Source organism: Athene cunicularia (assembly GCF_003259725.1).
Source record: "Athene cunicularia isolate RWA chromosome 9 unlocalized genomic scaffold, athCun1 chr9_part1, whole genome shotgun sequence".
NCBI lineage: Eukaryota > Metazoa > Chordata > Aves > Strigiformes > Strigidae > Athene > Athene cunicularia.
The window spans coordinates 11,080,324-11,105,069 of NW_020799110.1; the positions used below are offsets into that span (position 1 = coordinate 11,080,324).

General features: G+C 48.7%; 1 protein-coding gene across 1 annotated transcript in view; it reads right to left on the reverse strand.

Annotated features, from left to right (window-relative positions):
- The window catches only part of DIS3L2 (DIS3 like 3'-5' exoribonuclease 2), a 189,896-nt gene that overhangs the window by 23,860 nt on the left and 141,290 nt on the right, over nucleotides 1-24,746 (reverse strand). The window contains exon 14 of the mRNA XM_026854640.1: nucleotides 14,613-14,692. Coding sequence (XP_026710441.1) covers nucleotides 14,613-14,692 — 80 coding nt within the window. The remainder of the gene's footprint in view (nucleotides 1-14,612; nucleotides 14,693-24,746) is intronic.

Sequence of the window (24,746 nt, forward strand, 5' to 3'; positions counted from 1 at the left end):
TAGCAGCAATGCAACTGTGCCAAGAGGTATAAAGAGAAAGGGGACACGCACACTAGTTAAAACAGACAATCCAAGTACCCAGGAAGGGCAGAGTCTGCATGGGCAACCCACCACAGGGGATACAACAGCTACTGTTCTTGCCTAAATTTCACGTGCTCACTTACTGCTGTCGGGAAACGACAGACACCAGCAACTTCTGTGAACGTTTGTGGGAGCGTGTCCCTCTGCAGCAGGAGAGGTACCAACCCAAGTTCAGCCTGAGCTGGCTCCATAACACACCGAGATAGATCCCATACGGAAAAAAAACAGTTCAGGAGCAATGCATGGATGGGCTGAATGTCAAAGCATGGGAAATACAGCCTGTGGTACGTGCAATCCAGGCCCATTATACCCTCTTTGAAAGCCACTCTCCCATTGTTATTTAACATCCTGCAAGTTTCAGCCAGAGACGCAGTCTCCCATCCGCGCCCCAAACTGGCCTGGGAATGGCTGGGAAGAAGAAAGGGAGGTTGAAATGAACTGTGGAAAGATTTAAGTGCTCTAACTGCTGCTTTCCAATACAATTTTCCACTTGGGGCAGGGGAAGGGAAGGAGGAGAGCCTGACAGCAGTTTAGAGCCAGTCACAACTGTGACAGGTTCTTCTTTTCCATTTCCAACCAGCTCACAGGCAGAAGGAGGACTTTAACCTCCATTAATTAGCACAGCCCTATTCCAGTCCAGGGTTTCAGAGCAGTGGTGGCAAAATCTTAGGACCAGCTAGGAGCAGGTCCTGCCTCAAATTGTGCTTTTCAGCTCGGTGCAGTAAAACTCTGACATTCATGGGAGCAAGAGCTACTGCAACTCCTTCAATAGCATCTCCCATAGGCAGCACCACTACTGCCAGAGAAGAGGATCACACAAACGACTTCTTGCACTCCAGACTTTGAGAACAGGTTAACAGCCATTTAACAGACAGATCCAAGCCATACACACACAAAAAAAGGAGCTTAACAGAGCAATAGATCACTTCTGCCTCCTTTCTAGCTATCAGAGACTCCTGCTGTAACTCCACCACCACGTGAAGTTTATAGCCTCTATCAGTACTGATCATCGGATATGCAGCTTGAAAGTGTGCATGTGGTGTTTAGGGAGACACGGACAGCTTGAATACACACAGCCCTCATATAATCGGGGCAAAATTATTATGAAATATTGTTATGTGGTTTCTCCCACTGGTTGGCTTCATTACAAACTAGCAAAGACCATTATAAAAAAATAGCTGTAACTGAGATGTGCCTGTGCAGGGACTAAGCATGCCCTAGCTCAACATTCCAGCCCACGCTGCCCCGTGTCCTTTCCTACTCCTCTGCCGACAGGGTTGATCCACCCTCAGCTGGTCTCCACTGCCAAGACCAAGCCCCTGCTCCCACCCACTGCCAGTGCCTGGCTGCAGGTACCATCCCTTCAAGCTCAGTGACAACAAAATGTGTCATTCTCCCTTCCCTGGTGAGACAAGACCTTTGCAGAGCTGCTCCCTCTGACACTCGTGGCTTGCAAACTGCTCACAGGTATTTTTAGGATTACCCTTTGACACTAAGTAACAAAAGGAAGGAGATGCTGCTGCTGGACGCGGCCAGAGCTCTTCCCAGCTGCCCCACAGTCACACCAGGAGATGCTGGTGAGCAGCTGTCTTGGGGTTCAGGTTCAGTTTTGTGGCTCTGAGCTGAAAACAAGCCCAGCCACAAGATGGTCATTTCCCCCCCTTCACCGCCTGGAACAGCTGATGGCTCCAACTGTGGCAAATTTACCAGTATACAGCAGGTAAGGAGTGAGGCGGTGTGCCTGCATGTGCACAGACACGTAAAGGAGGGAGGAGGACTGGCTGCGAATTCAAATTTAGAGTGATTGGGACGTATTGTGCCAGGATGTTGTGTTCACTCAGCAGCATCCGCCGTCGGCAGCTTCACATTCAGCTCTGACTCACACAGGAACCAGCCCGGGGAGTAATTTCTGGTGTACAAATGCTCCTGAGCTGCAAGAAAAGGATGGCAAGGAGTGTCCCATCAAAACCCCTTGAAATCTTTATCTCCCCCACTTAGGCTGGGGAGGATACTTCTCCTGCTTAGACAAGTGAAGCCTCAGCAGAGCATCTGCTGGGGGGCCTGAGATGCCGGAGGGGAAGCATCCAGTGACACGAATCAGGGGTGAGCAGCAACCACTATTTTGCCCTGCCAGCATCACCCTGCTCCCCTGCCAGCACTTGTGACTGCAGAACTACACTCCGTTACGAACAAGCTGTTCCTCTAATTCTGCCTCCTGACTCCTCTGTTAAAGATTTTCCTGAAATTGTCTGGAGCTTTGACTAGCCAAATGCACTTTTACATCTGACTACAGTCCACTAGCTACCACTGCATCACTCCCTGCAAGCCCAGTCTGAGCTACCGAGAGCCATGGGGCAGGAGGAAATCCTCGAACCACAGCCTGTTCCAAAAAACAGGTCTGCATCACTAACAAGCTCCCCACACCTCGATCCTTCCCCCCATATCCTTGCACGCACACCAGCTTCATATTCCAGCAACCCCATACACTAGACTAGGACTGAAAGAGAAAAACATAACAGCAAGTGCACAGCTAGATGTTCATTTTGTATGTGCTGACAGTCTCACTTTAATCCTACTTTCCATGTTTAAGGTGTTAATGGGAACCTTGATGCATTTCAGAAGGAACGTGCACGGATAGAAGATAGATGTGTGAGTCTAAAACCCTGCTCCCAGATTTCATATCAAGTGCTGGATTTGTTTATATCCATATGATACAATCTCCATAAAAGTAATCAACCACCACCGAAAGGAGATGTTTCAATATCTGCACAGCCTTCACACAGACTAGGCATTAGGTTTGCTTTTATGATGCAGAATAATATAATGGATTCCTTCCACAAGTTCCCAAATGTTGTTATTAAGTATTGCTTCTCTAATAAAATATGCTGCGATGTACAGTAGTACATGATGTGGCATTTACACAAGTCTTTTCTCTATATAGGACTTGCTGGCTTTTAAACGAATCTGTCTCTTCTATACACTACAGAAGCACAGGATGAGTAATTATGTTCTCTGCTTAATAATGTTTTTGCACTGGCCAATTTAACAGCTAATCTCCACAAACCTCTGAGATAGTCCCCCAGCAGCTACATTTGCATGTTGTAATCAAGTCTTGCTATTAAATCATACTTTGCAACAATAGCTGAGCTGTCAACTACAAGCAGCAGCTCTTGCACTGGCACCATGCAGGCGAAAGCCCTGGATAAGCATGCACAAAGCCACATTGCTCTGCCAGCTGAAAGAGCATCCCTTTGCACTTTTGGGAGCTCGGGAATGGCTACACCCACCACAGATCTCGGGACAAGCATCCTTTGTCTCTCTCTGCTCTCTGAAGTGGCCAGTCCGCTTGCAGGTTGTTTTCTCCAGGCCTGCACGCTTGCTCTCCGCAGTGGTGCAAAGCCCGAGTGGTTTGACTGTTTGTCTTACTCCTCAGGCTGCTTTCTGTGGTGTCCTTGAGAAGCTGAGCACCTTGGGTGCAACTGAGAGATCCCTCTGTGCAAGGTGCCCCTCGGCTGCGTGGGCAGAACAGCCCGTGGAGCCGTGCTGGGAGTCAGAGCACCGCAGCCCTGGGGTTAACTACCCTCCTTGAAAATACCCTGACACATTTTCTGGTTTATTTGCTGTCCTTGTTGATCACAATGCAGCACGACGTTGTGGCTGTGAGAGAGGACAGGCCAGCACTCCTTCCGTTAAGTGTCCCTGTTAGTGTATCCTGTGTTGCCTGTGGAGCCTGGGAATGGCTGGTGCGACACACAGCATGAATCGGATGTTTGATCTTCCTCTACTGCCTCCTACCAGGGATGGATCCCCTGATCCTCACTGTCCCATTCACCCTCCCCAAAACTCATCCCCAAAGAGACCCATAAACCTGAGCTTAGCTCAGCACCATAATCCTGTAAATTCACTGAAGCAACATGTCCCTTCTCTGCTCTCCCACGACCTCAGTTTTCTCTCGATGAGGACAGGGACTGCAAAGATCTGAGTGACCTGAGTGCATCTGTCAAGTAGCTGCACCAGGAGGAAATTCCTATGAATTCCCTGCAGTAAACATCACGGCACTTGTCCAGGCTGTTACTGCTGCCGAAAACTCTTGCTCTGAACCAGATTCTGCCTCTCTGCACTCCCCTGCAACATGCTGCAAATGTGCAATAAATAGCAGAGCCCTTGTTGAATTCTGCCTTTTGCAGTAGCCGTGCCACAAGGCACAGTTTCAACACAGCGATGCAGATCAGCTGCAGCCCGGCCGCATCGATGATGTCTTTCTGTCTTAACGATTCTTCCTACGCATTAGCACAACATTTATTTCTACCTTGCCCTCTACTTCCCATTTATCCAGAAATCTGACAAGGTCTCCTTCCTTTTAACATGGAGACAGATGGAAAGGAGAATTTCTTGCTGGAATCGGCTCACTCTGCGAAAGTAGACAGATCAATCTAGATTCAATCTGTCCTGCTAATTGTTGGGGGCTGGAACTGACCCCAGGCTGGCCCAGTTGGGAGCGAGCATGCGAGCACGAGCAGCCTGCTCCCAGCCTCTCCTGCTTTACAGTGCACGCAAGTCACAGCAGATCTCTTGCGTACGGTGGAGCCTGTCTGTTCCCCTGTAATGTGGACACTTGTGCCCAGTCCCACGTCACCAGGCAAGCAGCACCGCACCAGACGGTGCCTGTCTGGCAGCAAGACTGCAAATGAGCACCGAGCTTAAATAAAGCATGAAAACCTCATTAATGAGATGACTTCCCCAACAGGTGCCCTGTTTTACTGTAAGAGAGCTGCCTCCCCACCTCTCAAGGTCCTATTTGACCACAAAGTCCTTCCTAGGGGTAACTGCAGTGGGGCCAAGCCAGTGTGGCCCTTCTTGTCTGTCAGGACAACTGCACGTGTAGCTGCTCCGTAACCTGATTATGTTGAGATGAGTAGGGTTTGCATCCACTCTTTTACCACATCAGGCTGTTTAACATGGACTGTCTGAGCAAAATGAGATTATGCCAGAGTTGCAACATGTACAAGAGTTCTGTCAGGACTGCCTTTCACCACGGGTATGGGGGATGCAATGAGCAGTTGGGATGTTGGTCTTTGCTCAGCTCAGCTGGAGATGGAAGGAAATAGCTACCAGCAGCCCAGGAGGCAAGAGCTCTGCTGAATGAGGCAGGAACAAGCAGTGATCCAATCAGTGAGAGATTCTCAGTAACAGTTAATCACTGCTGTGTTCAAGTGTCAAAGTTAACAGAGGAGCAGGAGGACAGAGACCAAGGAGAGAGGGAGGGGAGGTGGGGGACACCGCGTTACTCAGCTCACGAGGCCAGTGTCAAGAGTAGCACGGCCCCACAGAAGCAGTAAAGTCAGACAAGTCCTCACCCGGACTAAAACCCAGGCAGGGCTCTCGCTGCGTGAGGGCAGGCTGGCCTGCCTGTACCAGCCAAATGAAGTGTGGCAGGTAATCGTGCCCAAGGCAGCAGAGCTTCGCAGTAACTGAGACTTGAGTGGCAGCGATAAAAGTTCACTTTCCTCTATTCCCTCCTGTTTGATGATGGCAAAGTGCTTTATAAATGCTAATAAAAATGTCCCAGAGGACTCTTGCTCTTTTCTGCTTTACAGACAGTGGTGGAGCAGAGACAGACAACGAGACTTGTCAGAGACCAACCTCTGAGTTGGGAGCTGACCCTGAACCTCCTGCCTCGAATGTGGTGAGCTCGTGAGGGGTCCGGTAGGGTCACCAGAGAACAGGACATTTCTAGACAGATCAACAGAGGAAAAAAAACTTGCAGAACATCTTGGCCAATAATGTTGCTACTCATTTAAAGGTACTTCTGCTCATCAGCCCCATTTTAGATGACACAGGTGAAGGACACAAATTTAAGATGTTCAAAGCTGTTCTGAGGAATTTAGAGCCACCTCCCATTAAAATTAATGGAAACATTAATGCAAAGTACACTCAGATCCTCAAGCAGGTTCTTTCCAAGTAAGATCTTTCTATTAACCTGAAAGTAAGTTGTGACCAAATCCTCTTACATTGCTGGGAATGTCTCAGATGATACAGGCAAGTCAGGTTACAAATCCATTAGGCTCCAGATTGACTAATGCATGGCAAATTGGAAGAGGTGAAAGTGCTAAACTGTAACAGGAACCCCACTCAGGGTGACCTTGACATGGCAAGGAGCTGAGCACACAAAACATGCTTATGATTTGGAGCTCCTTTTTTTTGATGAAGAAGAAGCAGGGAGGTGTGGAGGGAACAGAGTCCACTGCCAGACTGATTCACTGCTCTGAACTGTGGAAAAAACACTGAAAAAGCAGCAGGACCCAGAGCAAAGCATGGCAGTAGCTGGAAAAGTAGAACCACTTACCCTTGCTGCTTGGGAGGGGGGAAGGAAAGGTGCTTCCACTCTCACCCTCTGATTTGTGAGGACATAATTTCGAACTACATGAAGAGAGGGCAGGACTCAAAGCAAATGCCCTTTTCTTCCAGGCCCAGTACTGGCAAAATCCAGTTTTACAAAGAAGCAACTGCAAAGCTGATCCTTTACATGAAGAGAGAGCAGTGTGCCAGGAATTTAAGACTGGGAGAATTAATCCAGCAGCTATCTCCTGTGCCTGGAGGGCTTCAGGTAGCTACTGCTCTGTTAAATCCACTGACTTGTAGGGTCTAAAGCACCTTCTAGAAGTGCACTTGTCCTTGAGAGATGGAGAACTCCCTGGTCTTTTCTTGGGACATTTTGCCAGTGGTTAATCTCCTTTGCCTTTCAAGAGCCTGCTTTATTTCTAGTCTGAATGCTTCAGCTTTCAGCCAGTAGCTCTTTACGAGAGAGCAATCCCAGCTGGCTGACAATCCACCCGGTTACTCCAGCTTACATTGCCGATCCCCTGGGGAATGAAGGTACTTAGTGCTGAACAGACCAAAGAGGTCCTGCCCACGGCAAACTGAAAGCCCTTGCTCTCTCCAGGCAGACAGCACAGATCAAACAGCAGGTTAGTGAGTGGGACTGGAAGGTCTATCTCTAAGCAGAGCATCCTTCATCACTGCCAGCACAACATGTGCTCCAAGTACTCAACAGCCCCTTCATCATCTCTGGTCTTACTCCATTACTGCCCCTGCATGTAACTTTCCACCATTAGTATGGACCTAAAGCACATCGCCCTCTGGTCCCAGTGCTCCCAGCCTGTAACATCAAGTGGGCAGCAAAACCTATATCTGGCAGAGAAATCATTCTGCAGTATGACTATACATTCAAGGACACAGAGACTAATCCAAAGAACTCCATTTCCATATTTGTTACAAAAATGTATGCCTAGAAACCCAGCTTGGAGAGGGATGGCTAAGGGCTCTGGTGATTTTCTAGCCAGATCTCAGCTCAGGAGAGGGCCTTCCTCAAACAAAAACAATCCCGTGACTTAGGCTCAAGATGAAATTGAGAGGTGCTTCTTGTGGAAGGATGATTATTCACTCTTTCCCATGATCAGATTTGTCCTCTCCCATGTACCTAAGGGCTAATCAGAGATTCATCTGATTCAGGGCTGCTAAGAAAACCCACATCCATAGGTTAGCAATTCTAGTCCAGATATAGCTCACTGCCTTGGGCATTAGTCAGACATATATAGGGCAGAGAAATGGTGCTGAAATGCAGCTGAGGGCTTCCAAACATACTGTTAAGCAAATGGATATGTAAACATATCTCCAGGGATGACACATGGAGACAGCATCTCTGACTCAATTAGAATTGCAGTTGATTTTCTCACCTACTTGACTGACACCGAATACCCAGACATCTAATACTGACATAAGGAGGTTTTACAGCTCCTCTCCAAGCAAACACTTTGCAACAGGTAAGAGGACAAACCCCCCTGATTCAACCCAGGGAGAGCAGGGAGGTACACCACTCACCCGGGTTTAAGAGCCCAGTCCTCCTCCTTGTGGGTGGGAGCACAGGCTGACTGCTCTGACACCCATTGAGGATTTAGAGAGAGAGCTACCAGTTGATGTGGGATATTGTGTAGGGCACTAAAGAAAGCTTAAAACATACATTTGGAAGGGATCAGGTTACCTTCAAATCCCATCTGCTTGCTCAGGGAAAAGGCGGGTTCCCTTGATCACCTTTTCCATTTACAGCCCCCACATTGCACTGACACTCCAAGGAGTTGGTAGTTACTATTTCTATAGCACTGGGGGATTGGAAACCTGTTATTAAGTAGGAGAGTAGCAGGAGGAGGCAGATCCGTGTCAACAGAAGCAGCTAAGTCATACCTAGGCAAAACCTTTTGTAAGAGCCCTTCCTCCTCACCTAGAAATGGCCATAGGGTCCCTTCTGCAAGGAAAGAACAACTCTCTGCTCCTCAAAGTCTCAAGTGACAAAAGCTATTTTCCAGCATATGTCCCAGCAGCCTCTGGCTGTGGCATACAGAAAACCAAGCTTACCTTAAGCAGGAAGAATTACGCTCTTTTGAAGTTTTAAAGGTTAACCTCCAGACTTATTCACCTGGACAATTTAACCTACAATGAACCAATGCCAAAACCAGAATGGGTTTATCTCCACACACGGTGACAGAATAATTCACCAGCCTTGCCTGGCCAACTCCAATGCTTACCCTTTGGCAGGTGAAGGATATACATCACTTCCTGACTTGGGTAAAGTTTAGTGCCAGTCAGTCAATCAAAAAACAAGACACAGTATCAAAAGAAAAACTCCAACCTCGGACTTCTCTTCTGTAGAGTGTATCTTCCGGGCAGTTCTAACTCACGCCCTGGCTTTCATTTTGCTTCCAATTCTATTCCCATCCACAAAGACTCCACTTTCACCAGAGCTCGGTAGTGTTTTAAGCCTGGGCAGGGCTGGCGTAGTCTTAAACCCAAAGGTGGGTACAATCCAAATGGTGGTATTCCTTCTCAGAAATGAAAATGCAGGCTTACTTACCCCAACCACCTCTGATGCTTTTCTGTGGCCTCCAAAGTCAGCTAAACCTTCCCACAGCTCACCAGGAAAGAGTCACAGGGCAGCTCAGCTACCTTCACTCCAACAAGACTTGGGCAACGCTTGCAGAAAGCTAGTGATGCGCAGAGGTGCGCCCACAGAACTGCGGTGCAGCGGGACGTGCCTCGTCCCAGCAAAGCCACCTTGTCCAACGGGGCACCCTAAAGTAAAAATCCCACCCTGGACAATTTGACATTGGCTGGCCATTTCCTTTACACCAGTGCAAGCAGTGCTGCTTCGTGGGGACGTGTGCCATGAAACAGCCATGGAATAAGGCAGGTCAGGCACCCAGCAACTGTGCGAGCTGTGCAGCAGCTCCTTGTACAAACAAACCACTGTGCAATCCTCAATTTCTCGTAAGGAACAAAACATACTACGGTAAACCTGCCAGCTCACTGCAAAGTAACCAGGTCCATGCTAAAGTCCAGCACATAAGCTCCACACCTGGGAAGTACATCTGAAAACAAATCAGTTACGCTGTGTCAGCTGCTTTAGGTATTTTGTTCCTAGCACTCCTGGTCAAGAGCTCTCCTAGCAAAAAAGAATAAACTCCAAACAATATTGCTTTGCTCGATTCAGAAAAATAACCCCCTGAAACCTCCACCCAGGCTCTGTTTACACCAAACCTGCTGCAGCCCTGAATGGTAGCAATAAATGGAGTGAGCTAATGTGTTAGTGACAAATAACCCGTTCAAACAATTCAAGCATAATTATAGGCTGGCTCTCCTGATGTAACGTTGGGTACATCACTGCAGATATTACATTCACCTTATGAAAAGATTGCACAGAGGAGCTCAGTTGGTAACCCAAACAGCATTATATATCACGAGCCTGTCAGCATTGGGAGTGCATGCACCCTGGCATTTGAAGTCCTGGTGTTTTAAGTGATAATCCAATGTACCAGGCATCATTGATCTCTATATAAAAGGGGGCACCACTTTTCCTTTCAACTGAAGCTATTTTTCACTTCTCATCCTGAAGAGCTGTGTGGTGCTGCCCGCAAGTGGCTACACTGCACAGCAGCTCTATCTGTAGCACTCCGGGTCCCCGGAGAGAAAAAATGATCAATACTCCAACGCTGCTTTTGTAAAGAGGTCTCTAAGTGCTTCCATGCAAGATGTTGTTCCTCTGGGTTTAGAAATTACTCTGAGGAGAACATGAAAGCCCCCACTACAAATTCATAATCCTGACACAAACCCCAGCTGCAGCAACGAATTAAAAGGCAATTCATCGGTGAGCTGCAAGCTGGTCTATAGGTAAAGGCGGTGTCTGTGATGTGAGGAAGGGACCTCAACAGGAAACCAATACCTGGAGGCTAAGAGAGCAGGAAAACCATGTTAGAGGAGAACCTCGGGGACAAGGAAGCATCACAATGCCATGCAAATATGGCCCACATACAAGGATGGATCTTGACAGGGATTTATGGCTCCTTGTCGGGTCTGGGATGGCAGGAACACTGAGCACTGCATCATCTGAGAAAGGTGACAGTAATCAGAAAGTACTGGAATGGAAGACAAAGGCATTTGAAGGGCCAGACTTGCTGTGGGGAGGTGAGCAGAACCAAGGAGGTCTCCAGAGAACTATCTGGATAGTGATAGTGAATGCAGAAAACAGACTGAATCTTCTATTTCTTGGTTACGGCCAAAAGATACTAAACTTCTTGCAATTACTTTCTTCCAGAGGGATCTCAAGTTGGCTTTGGCTCTTCCTGCACACAGGCTGCAATAAGTCTTCCACGATCATCTGTAACCTTTATTGATCTCACCCCTCCCGCTGCCTGGCAGCCCTCTAGAGTAGGACCAGCCGTCAGAGCAGGCAGCCGGCACTTCCCCAGCACAGCTGGTATCATATTCCTAGACCGGGGACCAGTGAGTGCGTGTTGTAACATGGGATTCATGAGCCATGGTGGGTATGAATGGCCTCCATGGTCTTTTACTGCCTGGCTGGGTTTTGCAATTGGACCCTGTGCAGGACCAGAGAAACTCAGCTTGCGCAGAGGCAGTGGCAGAAAGCCAGCCCCACCCTCAACCCCTGACTCGTGCTGCAGTGACACCTCGGGACGGTTGGCAGAGCTGTCCTCTCCTGGACGGGACTGCTCTGTGGCCACGTGAAGGCTGACAATATGCTCCTGTTCTGAATGTCACCCAGCACACATCACCGCAGTCCCCGTGTCACACACAGCGCTCCCGTCACAGGACAGCCATCCTGCAGAGCCCAGTGCCGCTGCCTGGTGTTCTGTCGATGACACTGACTGATCCCCACTAGGGAGAATTTAAGTAAACATGGGTTAAAAATTAGAAAGTAGACTGCTTGCTTTCAAGTCATGTCCTCTGAGCTTAGGAAGTCAATGAAAGGCTGGGAAGGACTGGCAGCCAAGGGCAGGAAAGTGTCTGGGTCTGAGCAGGGAAAAAGGAAAGAAGTGATGTCCACTGGTCTCACCCCTGTGACCACAGGGGCAGTGACAGCCTCTCTCCTCCATATGGCTCCAAGTACAGCACTTGGAAGGCTACTGGGACTGCCAAGTGCCCTCGGATACCACTATATTATAGCAGGGGGTGGAGGGATGAGCAGCTGGCTGCTCATCTCCTCTCCTCCGTTCAATCCAAGGCTCCCAAGACTGAGGCTGGTCTCCCCAAAGTGTCTGGCACTCAGGGTGCAACAGCAGAGTGGGCACCTGGCGAGTGTTGTGACTGTGAATGCTGGTGCAGGCAGGCAGGCAGGCAGGTGAGGGGAAGCTGCCAGGAGTGGGCAAAAATTCCTTGGCAGGGTTTTATCATTTTAGAAGGAACAAATTCCAATTGATCGCCCTTGTAAGAGCCTGCATGGTACTTGCACTTCTAGCCTAAGCAATAGAAATTTTAATTGCTCTGGTAATTACACTTTTCAGCAATGCTGCAGTCCTTTGTTCTGCAAGTGGGAGGCCAATATCCGCTGTTCTCCGGTGGCCCCGTCTGGCTGCAGCTTGGAACAGCATTTGCCACTTGGAGAGGAAGGGACACTCCTCCAGTGACCAGGGTGACACTGAGCCTTTCCATGCAGAGCCCTGCTCACAGAGATCTCCGGGGCACTGGGCACACACCCCAGGCCAGAATGGGTGCCCATCATCCAGGATCACCTCAGCTTCCTCCCGTTAAAGCTGCTGCTCGAGAGCTCCAGACACTTCTGCTCCTGCCATAAGTCTGTTCCCAGCACAGGTCCCAGCCCCAACGCTCTGCCCAGGATGATGGGCTCCAGGATGCACGTTTCCAGTCCTTCCCATGCATGAGCTTGCAGCATGTCACCAGCATTTCTTCTCTGGGCTGTAAGCAGTTCCAAAACATGGTGCAGACAGAAACGTTATGCTGCTTTAACTTCTAGATACATCTTTAGAAAGATGCAGAAGAGCTGTTATCTATCCCCTTGGGTCCCAATGAGTATCGTCAAAGCCTGACTAGGCTCGGGAGAACACAAGGCCTACAATTTACCCTGGGAAATTGCTAAGGAAAAATTATGACAACTGCCATGCTATTGTATAGATAACAAATTAACCCTATGAAAGGCCCAGTGCTTGAGAAGTACAGTCTCTGCTGGGCTGAGCAGGAGCACGTCCAGTGCTTCACTACACTATTCAAATACAATGTTCTGTTGCCAATAAAGCTGCAGCACATGTGAGCTCCTCCAACATCACGCAGGGTACAACCAGAACCGAGCATGCATTTGGCTCAAGGGCACTTTACCTGCAAGAATACATCAGCCATAGCACAGACCTTCACACTGCAGTTCACTGACCAGGGATTGTCAGAGGCGCTGGGCTGCATGCACAGGGTTTAGGGGGACAAGTGTGTGCACAACTTAGAGAGGCTCTCCCTGGGAAATGGGATCCTGCTCTCCTCCAGGTTGATCAAGTAAGCTATAAAATACAAAGCATGGGGTCGTGCAGGGAGGTATAATTGCAGTTCAGATCTGTCAGACATGCACAAAGTCTGGGTTTACTTGCAGTCGCACTCATCCTGCCCGTACCGTATTTTCCAATCCATGATCCCGGCTGGCATGGCTCGGGGTGGCTCAGCTCCCACGCTTGCCAGAAACACAGGTCACAGCCATACATCTCTAAAGCAACAGCTGCCAACATGCCGCAGCTACTTTGTCACATGCTGGACCACTCACAGCTAAAAGTGAAGTTTCCAGGCGGAACTGCTATTGGCCTTAGCGCTTAAACAAAATAGCTCCACTCCTGTCCCTGGAGTTTCCTCAAACAATAGCACAAAACACCCATTGGAGCCCGGGAGAGGAGGCAGAAGAAAACACGGCTGCTGATACTTGAGATATACGTCATACAATTAGAAACACTGAATCTATAAACATCCTTAACAAACCCAATAGGTCTGCGGGTTTTCTTTTCCTCGCTGTCCATTGTGTACCATCGCCTTTAAAACCCTCAAAAACAAACACTCTTCCCTTGTTGCTTTTATGCTTTGGCGCTGAACTGCACGTTTCCCTGTTAGCCTAGTGGTGCTGGGGGGACCTCCTCTGCTCATCCGTGCCTCTGGGGCTGGGATAACTGGGGTGGGACTGTGTACCACCTGCTAATCGCCCATCCACAGGTGGGAAGGATTCTCCCAGAAATTATCTCCCTTCTTGTTTAAACACTGAGATTTCTCAGCTTAGAATGACATAGGTGCTGTTTGTGGAGGGCCCTCTTCTTGTCAGGACTGTTCTCATCAGCATTTCAGAGCAGATCTAATACAGGCTGTTCCATTCATTGACAATTTCGTATACCCTCCTTTTTTAGGTTAACCTTCAACAACTGGCAAGAAGCAGAACTATATGGGTGGAGGTAACAGGCTATGGATTTATGACTAAGTAACCCAACGCGAACACAGAAATATCCTGAACTGTGCTGCTGCTGTCAATTTGATAATGAGAATGTGATTTGAAATAAAAACATCTTGGGTGCCAATTCACTACAGCAGCTAGTAAAAATAGGCAGAATACCTAGAAATTGAGGACTCTGTGCTCCAAACACATCCAAAGCTTGAATATCATATGGTACCTTATAAAAACAGAGCGCGTGGCTGCACTGAAGCTACAGTACCACAAATGAAAGGCCACTCAGTGAACCCACGCATGAGTTTTAGCAAAGAGAATGAAGTGCTGTGTGTCTGTAGCTGAGTAGAGGTGAGGACTGCCCTCTTTGATGCTCTGCAGCCTTTGGATGCTTATCCCCAGCCCACACTCTCAGAGTCACCCCAGCACAAAGCAAGTGCAAGGTCTGAGTTGCAAACACCCCTGGGCAAATCCTGGGTGAGTTCTGGCAGAGCCTGTGATACCCAAGACCTGGCCTTTTTAGTCAAATAAAAGCAGCTTTTAAATGCTGCAGAAAAAAAAAGGGGCTGCAGGGCATTGTGTATTTCAAAGGATCCGGCCTTTACAAGACCTCTTCCCAGTTTCAGATTAAGCCTGAAGCCTACTTTAATCTACTTTTTAAGTGGTACAAGCAGTTGTGATCCCTCTGCCAGAGGGCAGGGCAGCCTCCTTTCAATGCACCTTCTCCTATCTGCTGCATGCAATCTTCCGCAGGACTTACTTGTTGCTGTCGCGGTATTGATAGATATAACAGCCTTGAGGCATCCCACTCTCCCGGTCCAAGGTAAACGAGAGCTTCAACTGCAGAGAGGAGGTGGGGGAGAATGAAAACAGAGAGAGAGAGAAAAAAACAAAACAAAACAACATTTTAGGCTCTCAGTCATCACACCAACTTCAAGCGAGGCTTGTGGGAGAAAGCTTAACTCACCAAGACTGACACGCAAACACCGTGGCCTGGAACATACCGCAGGGTTCCAAACCTCAGGGAAAAGTCACATGCATTGCAGAAACCTCTCGCTTTTTCCACCCTTTGTTACTATAAAGTGTTTGTGGTTCTTCTGAAATGCATGGGTCATAACGGTTCACCCCTCCAAACCCACCCACACACACCACCCTTCACCAAAGCGATTGCGGTTCCCCTCAGACACTAAAGAAATGAGCCTTCTCCATCGGCAGCTGTAGTTCCCACGAGTCTTTCTCTGAAAACTTTCCCGGCTCCATCTCATTTCTCCAGTGCATTAGAACAGAAGAGAAACCACAGAGGGAAAGGTGACAGATTTTTCCTTCTGTGCAGAGTTATTAAAGAGCTGTTAGAAGGGTTTGCAGTTTGGATCTGTGTCCGGCAGGAGGCTATGATGTGACCTGGAAGATGCTTTCTTTGCAGCTCCAAGAAGGCGTTCGGCAAGGGCTTTCAGATTTCAAACACGGCTCATTTTATTTAAGGGGGAAAAATGAATCCTCTTTCAACAAGCAACAGAACAGTTCTTCAAGGAGACTTTTTTTTTGCTGAAAATGTCTTCAGTGATTTTATACACTGAATTGCCTAGAAAAAAGCATGGGAGTGAGCCCTGCAACAGCCTTGCACATCCAAGCAGGCCCTCATTCCCCAGGAGGAGGCTGCTGTCCTTGAGACCAGTGTCCCACCAGCTCCCACAGCCACAAGGTACAGGCCCCCTGCTCTGCAAAAGGGCTGCAGACCCTGACCAGGGGTCAGCAAGGTGGGTAAGAGGCCAGCATCCCTCAGAGGAGGTAGCTGCCATCTTTATGCACTGAGAACTTTGGCTCTTTTGGGGTCACAGAGATTACTAACAGCGGGGCTGTTACCACTGCTGGATCATGCAGGACTCCTGAAACCATCTGGGAAGACCATTACAAGGGCTAAAAGTCAAAGGAGGTTTGTTATGATGAGCCCAACCCTTTTAAACAGGGAGAGGAGGAGAGAGCAGTGTTGAGCCACTTCATTTGATCACAGACTCCTCTCCTCTGGGCTCCAAGGAAATTGCTAACTCAAATTAATGGCTTATTCAGGAATGAAAACAGAATTAAAACATCTTTCTCCCGCAGGCTGTTAAGAAACCCCGTGCACTGAATCTTTAGATGGTGCACTGATTTTCCCATCCCTAAAGGGTAGCAAAGTCATACGTTGTGCTCTCACTGACCCAAATAAAACTGCATACCATGAAATCATCAAAAAATTCCCATCTTGGATACCAAGTTAAGAACTGAGTACCAGGCTGAGGTCAAATCCAGCTGATCTCCCTTGACTTCTATGCCCCTGACTCTGTAAGCCATTTGGAAACACGCTCCTGAAACAGCATGTAACAGTGTCCGTGCTTGCATGTGTCCATGGTACATGTATCACAATTCACACCGCTGTCCAGACAGCAACCTCTTATGTTCTCCACAACAGCCCCTTCCTGCAAGCTCTGATCTTACTCCAGCCTTGCAGGTTACTCATGTTCACTTTGGCGACCAGTGTCTAAGGCAGGACTAGCAGAGCTGGCTGGGGATGCTTCTTCTGGCTGAGATCCACGAAGCACCGGCTGTGGCTCCAGCCTCTCCAGATGCTACAATGGCACATGGCAGCTACCCCACAGGAGCAGGAGGTCAGCAAGGAACAAACAACCTCCTCAAGGGAGACAAGCGATCTCCTTGCTGGCCATATGTGGTCCATAATCAGGATCCTCCCAAGTGAGATGTCCTGGTCTGGGGAACTGAAGGAGGAACTGGAAACTGCCCAAAGACATTTTTCTGGGCCAGGTTTTTCAAAGCTTTCCTGCTAGAATATCAGGAAGCACCTCTGAGACAAAAGGGACAGCAGTTATCTTAGGCACAGCTCCACCTGGTCCAATGCTTTCAGGAACAGGCACCGCATTGTGGAATTACTAAAGAAACAAGGAAGAAAGTGCAAAATTGGGCAAAAGTGTGGCTTTGGTCACTTTCAACAGTAATTCTGATCAGGACAAACTCAGAAGTGCCTGAGTCTCTTGTTTGCAGCTCTCAGCTAAGCGGGTTTTGGACTTGCAGTAACTGAGCATCTCTGGTTACAGCTCACCTGGGCTCTGGGACCCCAGCACCACCCAGGGCTGGAGCCAGCGCTGTGCAAGGAGAAAAGACCAGGGCAACGGAAGGAAGGAAAAGGGCTGGGAAGGAAAACAGCCTTGTTTGGACAGGCTGCTGGGGAAAGCTGTAGGGCAATCAGGTATGGGAGAGTGAACTTTCCGCTATCTGGGGGGACAGGGTCCCATGGAACCCACCTACCCAAAAAGGAAGGATCACAGTTCCCAAAGATAACATGCTTTCAACTTTCTGTTATTTTAACCCTTCTTTGACTGCTTATGGTATTCCAGACAAATAAAACACACCCTGCTTGGCAGGCTCAGCCATCTCTGCTACCCACCAGTGCCAGCAAGGCCTGTGTAACAGGGGCTATACACAGCTTGACCATCTGGGGCAATACTGTCAGGCAAAAGGATGCTGCTGTCATCCACAGTGATAAAAGGACCCCTCTCAGAGAAATGTCAGGGTCAGGCTGTCACACGGAGAGATGTGTAACTACAGGTCTGTCCCAGAGCCCATAGCTCAAGGCAGCTGTGCTGTCACTGATGCACAAACCCCTTCTTCTGCAGAGCTGCCCTGCTGATGCACTGTCATGGTCAGCCAGGAGGGGGAAGAGGGGACCTGTGGTTGTCGCCCAGGCCAGAAGTCCTTACAGATCCCGAGTGAACAGCCAAGCTCTGGCTGTGCAGCTGGAGGCCCCAGGCAAAACTGGTAAGGCAGGCTGAGAAGGACGAGCTGAACGCTGCCAGGAGGCACACTGGGATGCAGAGACCGTAAGCTTCCTACTAAGCTTAAAAGGGTGTCCACATCCACTCTATCTCATGTAGCTGCCGTTGGAGCCCCAGGAGTGCTCCACTGACCACCCACGGACGCGTGACCACTTCTGCAGGGCTGTACTCAGCTGCGAAACATTATGCTCTCCGGCATCTCAGTGCTTTGGAAGCCCTGCTTCACAGATTTTCCCTCTTATGCTAAAGCTAATCTCAGAGGCACCCTCTGCCACAGATCTCGGAGAGCAAACCTGAAGTGCTGTTTCCCAGCTCTCTGCATACCCTGCACTGCTGCTTCTCTCTGGTCCTACCTTCTCCAGCAGCTGCCCTTTCCTGTTCCCTTCATTCACTAAGCACAAAACCTCTGGCTACTTCTAAATTCAAGAAGGTTGCAGGGCAAGGCTGGGGGCAGGAGAGATGTCAGGAGCTGATCGACCACTTTATCATTCCTCTTACTTCTGCTACAGCAATGTCACGAGACATCCAGAGCCCTACACAACAAGCAGGCTTTTGCAATCGTCCCTCGAGGCACAGCTTTAACTCTTAACCAATTTGACAACATTGCTCCAACACCACGTGCTGCTTTGAAGCTCCTTTTTTTGCGTGTCAGTGTTTCTTGTCAGAATGCAAAGGCTTACTGTAAAGCCAGCAAACAAACTAATACCAAGACAAAGGAAAGGGCACTGCCCTTCAAAATACTACATTTTATGCCTGCAGGGGCAATGAAGGACTGAGGTTTCTTACAGAAATGCAAGTGCAGGGTGACCCCATCACAAGGAAGGCTCATCAGATCAAGGGATCTTCACCATTAAGCATATGAGATAATTTAATTTTACAAGACACTGCTGGGCTTCACTGGGAGAGGAGGGGGAGAGGAAATTTCCCAGCACTGTACTGCAGTGCGATTTGGCTTGCACTGCCCCCTTTGGTTGCACAGCCCTGGAGCTCACATGCTAATAAAGATCCCTTTCCACTTCAATAGCTTTGCACATAAAGAAACGCTCGGCATGGTGTGTGCATGAACTCGATGGGAAAGGGACCTGGAACGTAGCCATGCTGAGAACAGAGTGCTGCCTACCAGGCAAGCCCCATCAATAATTGAGACATCAGAGGCACAGGGAGGTGTTGTGAATAAGAGCTGTCAAAAGGAGTAATTGGGATCTGTGTGGATACAGTGATGGATAGGCTCACTCACCACCAGACATAAATGCAATACACCCGAACAGAAGAGGAGCAGGGCACTGAAATTCAAAGGGGCTGGGGCAGGCTGTTTGATGGGCAGGACATTGTTGCCTCCATGGAGGGGCGCATCGCACCTAAGGTACCAAGCAGGTGTGGGCACGCTATCCTGTGAGTGCATGTACTCAGAGCACGTGGCTGATCCTTGGTAATGTTTGGTGGCACATTCTGCAGGCTCGAGGCGAAGGTAATGCCACCTCCTTGAGAAAAGTAATCTTGAGGAATCTCCTGCCCACAGTGGTCACTGAGGGCTGTGTGCACATAACACTGTGCAATGGCTCCACTCTTCGGATTAGCAACATCCTCCTCCTGCTCTTTACTCCTACATACTTAAACCCAGCAGATGATGCAGCTGGCTGACAGGAGGATGGTCCTTGCTCCTCCTTGTTCCTCCACCCATCAGACACCAACATGCTTCACCTGCACCCGAGGGTTCCCACATTCCCCCTGACAGTGGTGAGCAGGCACCAAACCAGCACACAAACACGAGACACTGGTAAAGGCAGGGGGGTTCAGGGCAGCTGCCCTTCAGTGCACCGACAGCTCTGTGCTGCCCGATCCCTGTGGGGACCCCGTGCCCTGCTCAGGCAGACAGGCCTTGCTGGGGGGTATTGTGGAAGATGACTACATCTTGGGGCTTCCTCCATCACAGCAAGAAAGGGGCTTTTCAGAAAGGGGGAGCAGTGCTTAGCACTGTCATGGACCTCCAGGCTTGCCTGGGCTTCAGTGCAGGCTGCAGCCGTCCTCATTTTAAAGAAAGTTTTAGACCTGCAGCAATTAGGGGCCCAGTCATGCGATAAAGCCTGGTAGCTCCAACAAGGAGAGAGCATGAGGAGCAGCCTTCTGGCTGCTGAAATGCTGCCAGTACCTATATTGACCTGACTGGGCAAATTCTGCATGCCCCTTGAGTAAATGGTTTGGCTTGGATCCCCTCGTTCTCAGCCTTGGCTCTGAGCAGCAAACCTCTGTCATTAGACGAAGTTTTCTCTAAACAGGCACTGTATCAGAGAGGTATTATCGATTCAACTGAGTAACCTGGTCAAAGATTTCAGATGTCTCAATTCTGGGGCAATGTAAGGGCATGCTTTGGCCAGCCTCAGTTATAACTGTTTAAGGTAATTCCACCCATGTAGTGGGGTGTTCAAGAAGAGTTCACCCAGAGCAAGAAGAGGCAGAACACAAGCCTCCAAGACAACAACCATGGGACTGGATCTAAAGATTACACTGAGAACTGTCTCCTGAAAGGCAAGGGTTCTTTTCTACTCTTGACACTCATTAAATTTTAACCCCATTTGCATGGAGGTCTAAAAAGACTGGTATCAGCTCCCTCTCAGAATAAAGGCTCTCCTCTCCAGCAAGCTCTAGAAAGCTTTTTAAGAATAATCTTAGTCATCAAGCAGGTTTTTATGCCCTGCCCAAACTTTGGTTTTGACCCGAAAAAAAATAGCCCTGAAGTCCTGACACTCACTTTTAAAACCACAAAAAACGAGCCATGCTCCAGGAACATAATCACAGAGTTTTCTGGCACCTTGTCCTTTAAAAATACATCCATCTGCCTCCACGCAGGCCATCAAACTCAATCTTGTTCACAATGGATTTCCCAATTCCTGCGTGCTGGAAGGACTGCAGCGGTGCTGGCTGTGCCGGCTGGACGAGCCCTTACAGAAGCACAGGCTGCAAACCTCACAGCTGTGTTTTCACTTAAAGAAGCTGCTCTTGAGACCGAAGCACTTCTCCTTCTATGAGCTTTTCTATTTGCACTGCAGTTCAAAATTGCCGGAGAAAGACTCTGGGTAGAGGCTGAAGAACATGTGGTAAGGACAAGGATGGGGCTAATAAAGGAGAGGCCAAAAGTCCTACAGTGGAAAAAGAGGAAAGAGAAGGAAACTTGCTACCAGCTCTACTAGTTGCCTCTCACACTGAGGTGGGGTGGTCCTTCCCTTTTGGCTTTGTGAATGTTTGGCCAATCTCAGCACCTGGTTACAGGACTGCTGTTGCTACTCGTTCCAAATCCTGAACTGGTCCTAAACTGGTCCAATGTCACCCATCGCCTCCTCAGTGAGACCCCTTCTCCCCATCCCTAAACACACATTTTCCAGGTGAGGGTTTGAATTCTTTAAAGGGCTCCTGAAGCTGTCCTTGCTGCCCTGTGTCTTCCACATGGCTGATCTTCAGGAGACAGACAAAAGCAGAGAGATAAAATCAGCTGTCCCATAAGCCTGCTCCTCAGGAAAAGTGCTCAGAAGGGGATGTCACTGGCAGCTGCTCTTCTCCCCTCTTCCTGTCCCACTGTCATCATTCCTGAGACATCTAGATTCCCCCATATGAAATGTAGAGCAGGCACAGGAAGGAATCAGCAAGGAACATGCTGGGCACCCAGCATGCTCCACAGCCAGCCAACACCTGTGTCCCGGAGCTCCTGGGTGTGAGATGATGGTGCTGTGTTTGACAGAAACTCCTCATCAGCCTTGCCCCCTTTCACAGGAGACAAGAACAACTGGGTGTAAATGGGCAGCGGAGCAAAGGCTGACATCTCTGGGGGTGAGATCTCCTTTCCATTCCTGCTTTACTTCCCAGTTTTGGGGTCCCCTGTGTAGAAGGGTTCTCTCTTACTTGCAACAATACAACTCATCACCTTGAGTTTTACTCAGTCTGCATCACCCAAGCTGTACATCTCTCCAATGGCTCTTCCCTCTCAGGACACTAGCCAGCAAACCACCTCTGTTAACAGGCTACAAGATCCATGCATGTGGCTAAAGGACAATGTCAACCTAAAACCCAGTCCAGCCTAGGAAAAGGAGCTGAAACTCGTTTGGGGTACTACTCTGGCCTGAATTCCTCTGCTCATTTCTATTTCATAATCCTATAGTTTACTCAAATGTTATCCTTCTGCTGCTGCCTGCATTACACAGCTGCATAAAATACATGCAAAGCCAGTGAATCCCTGATGGGATTAGTTTACACAATAAGTAATTACTAAATTATCCCACAGGCTGCAGCAGGCCTTGCTCTTCAAACATCTCCTCTGGGATACAGCAAGGACCCTGGGGTCTTCCCATCACGGGAGAGAGGTTACTAATGCATGTTTCCTAGCATATATGAGGGCTGCTCTGTTGTTGTCTAGTGGCCCCCAAAACCTCTGCTACAGGTGATCAGGCAGTACAGCAAAACCAGAAAGAGGCATGGCTGGATCCTTTGCAAAGGCACACAGATGCTGTCATCAAAATGGCAAGCTGGCATAATATCCTTGACTTTTATTTCACAGATGTAAGTCAAACCTGAAGAGCCTTTCTGGAAAGACAGGGCAGAAGACCACTTTCACTACCTGGCAAAAATATAAACTGCAAATGAATTTATTTTTAAGCATTCACACTTGCTGGCATTGGAGGTTTCGAAAGCAATCCATGAAGAAATGGATCCAGATTTATTTAGAAAGAAGAGCTGAATAATTCTATTCAATTTATAATTTATAAACTGGATGAGTTCATTATCTAGATGCATGATTAGGAAACCACGTGACTAAAATACAGGTTATACAATTGCAAAGGGTTTGCACTGGTGGATTAAAAATGCCTTTTTCAGAAGCTAACAAATTGTGACACTGCACCACATGCTCTAGACCACTAGGGAACTGTCAGTGAAGTTAGAAGTATTTTCTACATAAACACCAATTTTACAATGAAAGCAAAATATCCCTAAAATTGTGACACTAACAAGATACATGCCAAATGTCACTGCTTGGCCATTTTCTGTTACTCAGAGCCTGTCTCCCAGCCCCTCCTTAAAGCACTCCTGGCTCTTGTGCTTCTCCCAGCCCTGCTGGTGCTCCGACAAAAGACAATTTCACTGATTTCATCTTCTCCAATAATGGAGCCTCCACAAGCTGGACTTTACCAGCCTCAGTAGACTCAAGAGGTTTTGGGCTGCAGAAAACTCTTGCATTTTGAAGACTCATGACGACTACAGGCCTTATGGGACATGGGGGAACAGGTAGGTCCTGCCCAGTCCCAGTGACCTCTTCTTCACCTGGGAGATATGGAAATTCACTTGGGAAATCAGGAACTTGGGAGAGAAGGATGATCAAGAAAGACTCTAGTAAGAGGCTAGGTTGCAATCAAGAATTTGAAACAACTCCAGAGACTCCTGGGGAGGCAGGACTGACCTTTCTCAAAGCAATTAGAGTTGCCAGCAAGTGAAGTTTCCCTGTCCATGCAGAAGTTGATGGCTGGAGGGCAGCACTCAGACACTGCATACCTCATCAGAGTGTTAAAATCCCCCAGGAGAGACCGGAGGTCAACAGCCAGAGGCCAGGGGAGCAGCACAGGGACTTTAACTGGTGCGAACAGGAACAGGCAAGACCAGGGTCTGCTGCATGAGAGGAGAGATGGGAAGTGCAGCCACTGACACCACACTGCCAAAGCCCACAGGCACCAGCAGCTGGGGCAGAGCCTGAGAAGGGGAGTACACCACCAGCAACACCTGCCACCGACACCCAGGACTGAGAGAGACCCCGGGCCTCATAATCCCCAGCTCGTCGAAAAGCTCACTGTACAACAGGGGCTGGCAGGGCAGCAGATACATCCCTTGCTCTAAAAATCCTGGAGCAAACAGACCAGCCAAGTAAGTTAAAGTAACCCTGAAAAAAAAGGAAATATTTCTCACTATTAACAAGGAGAGAAACTTAAGGCATACAGCTGACATAAAATTTCCCCTAAGCTGACAAGTGTCAGCAGCCGAACAGACAGGCACTTCTGTGCAGCCACGGTGCTGCAGCCTGCAGGTGGTCATACCCAGGACCTGAGTGGGTCTGTGGGACTGGCACCAGCTTTTCACAGGTTGGGTGATATGGAAGTCCATGTGTATATGCCATCTTGATTTGATGAAGAAAAGCAAAGCCTGATGAGAAGGGAATCCTTAAGGCATTTCTGCCCCAAACCAACGAGAGCCTGAAAGACTTAAGAAAAGCAACTGGTGTATTCTATGTTTGCCTTAGATGAAAAGTGACACAACCAAGTGAAAACACTCTCTAAACTCGCTGCTCGGTATGCCATTATTAGAGGGTATTACAGGTAACAGGTCATTAACCCCACCTCTTGTTATTTCAGACACCTGACAGTCATGCCTGAAAACAGGTCTCAACTTACTGACCCTGGGTTTAAGCAGCCTAAAGTTTAGCTTCACGCTTGGCCCTGCTATTTTGTGAGAGCCTGTGGTGAGTAGAGAACCACAGTGTGGTGAGTGTTGCAGAAGTCAGTGGCTCCCAGAGAGAGGGCAGATCCAGTCACTGATGGATGCACAGCTCTGCTAAAGAACACAGCACTGCAAGGGAAACAGCATGCAGCTCTCACGCAGGTTTTTTCATGGAAAACCGAACAAACACCAGCAATGGTATATGTTCCTTTGATGAAAAGCAAGGGGACAAACAGCCCTTCGCAAAGCACTGGATGGTTTTTGAGAGCTGCCCCAGCCTCAGACCAGCGACAAAGCACAAGGCAGTGGTTACGTGAACGGGGATGGGACACTGCGCTCTCTTCAAATGGCTCAAGTCACAGAGAAAGGCAAGGTAAGAGCTGTGGGTGCAGATGTGTCTTTGTGTGTAGCAGGAGGAAAATGGTTCAGTGTCTTTTACTGCACCTCACTATAGCACAACTCTCACCTCACCCCAAAGAGCCTTGGAGAATGCTGATACACATTTTACAAATCAGCCTATTTTGTACCTTCCCTATGACTATTTTGTGTCTTCCCGTAATGTGCCCAGTCTTTGTCATTGCTGTTGGGAGGATATG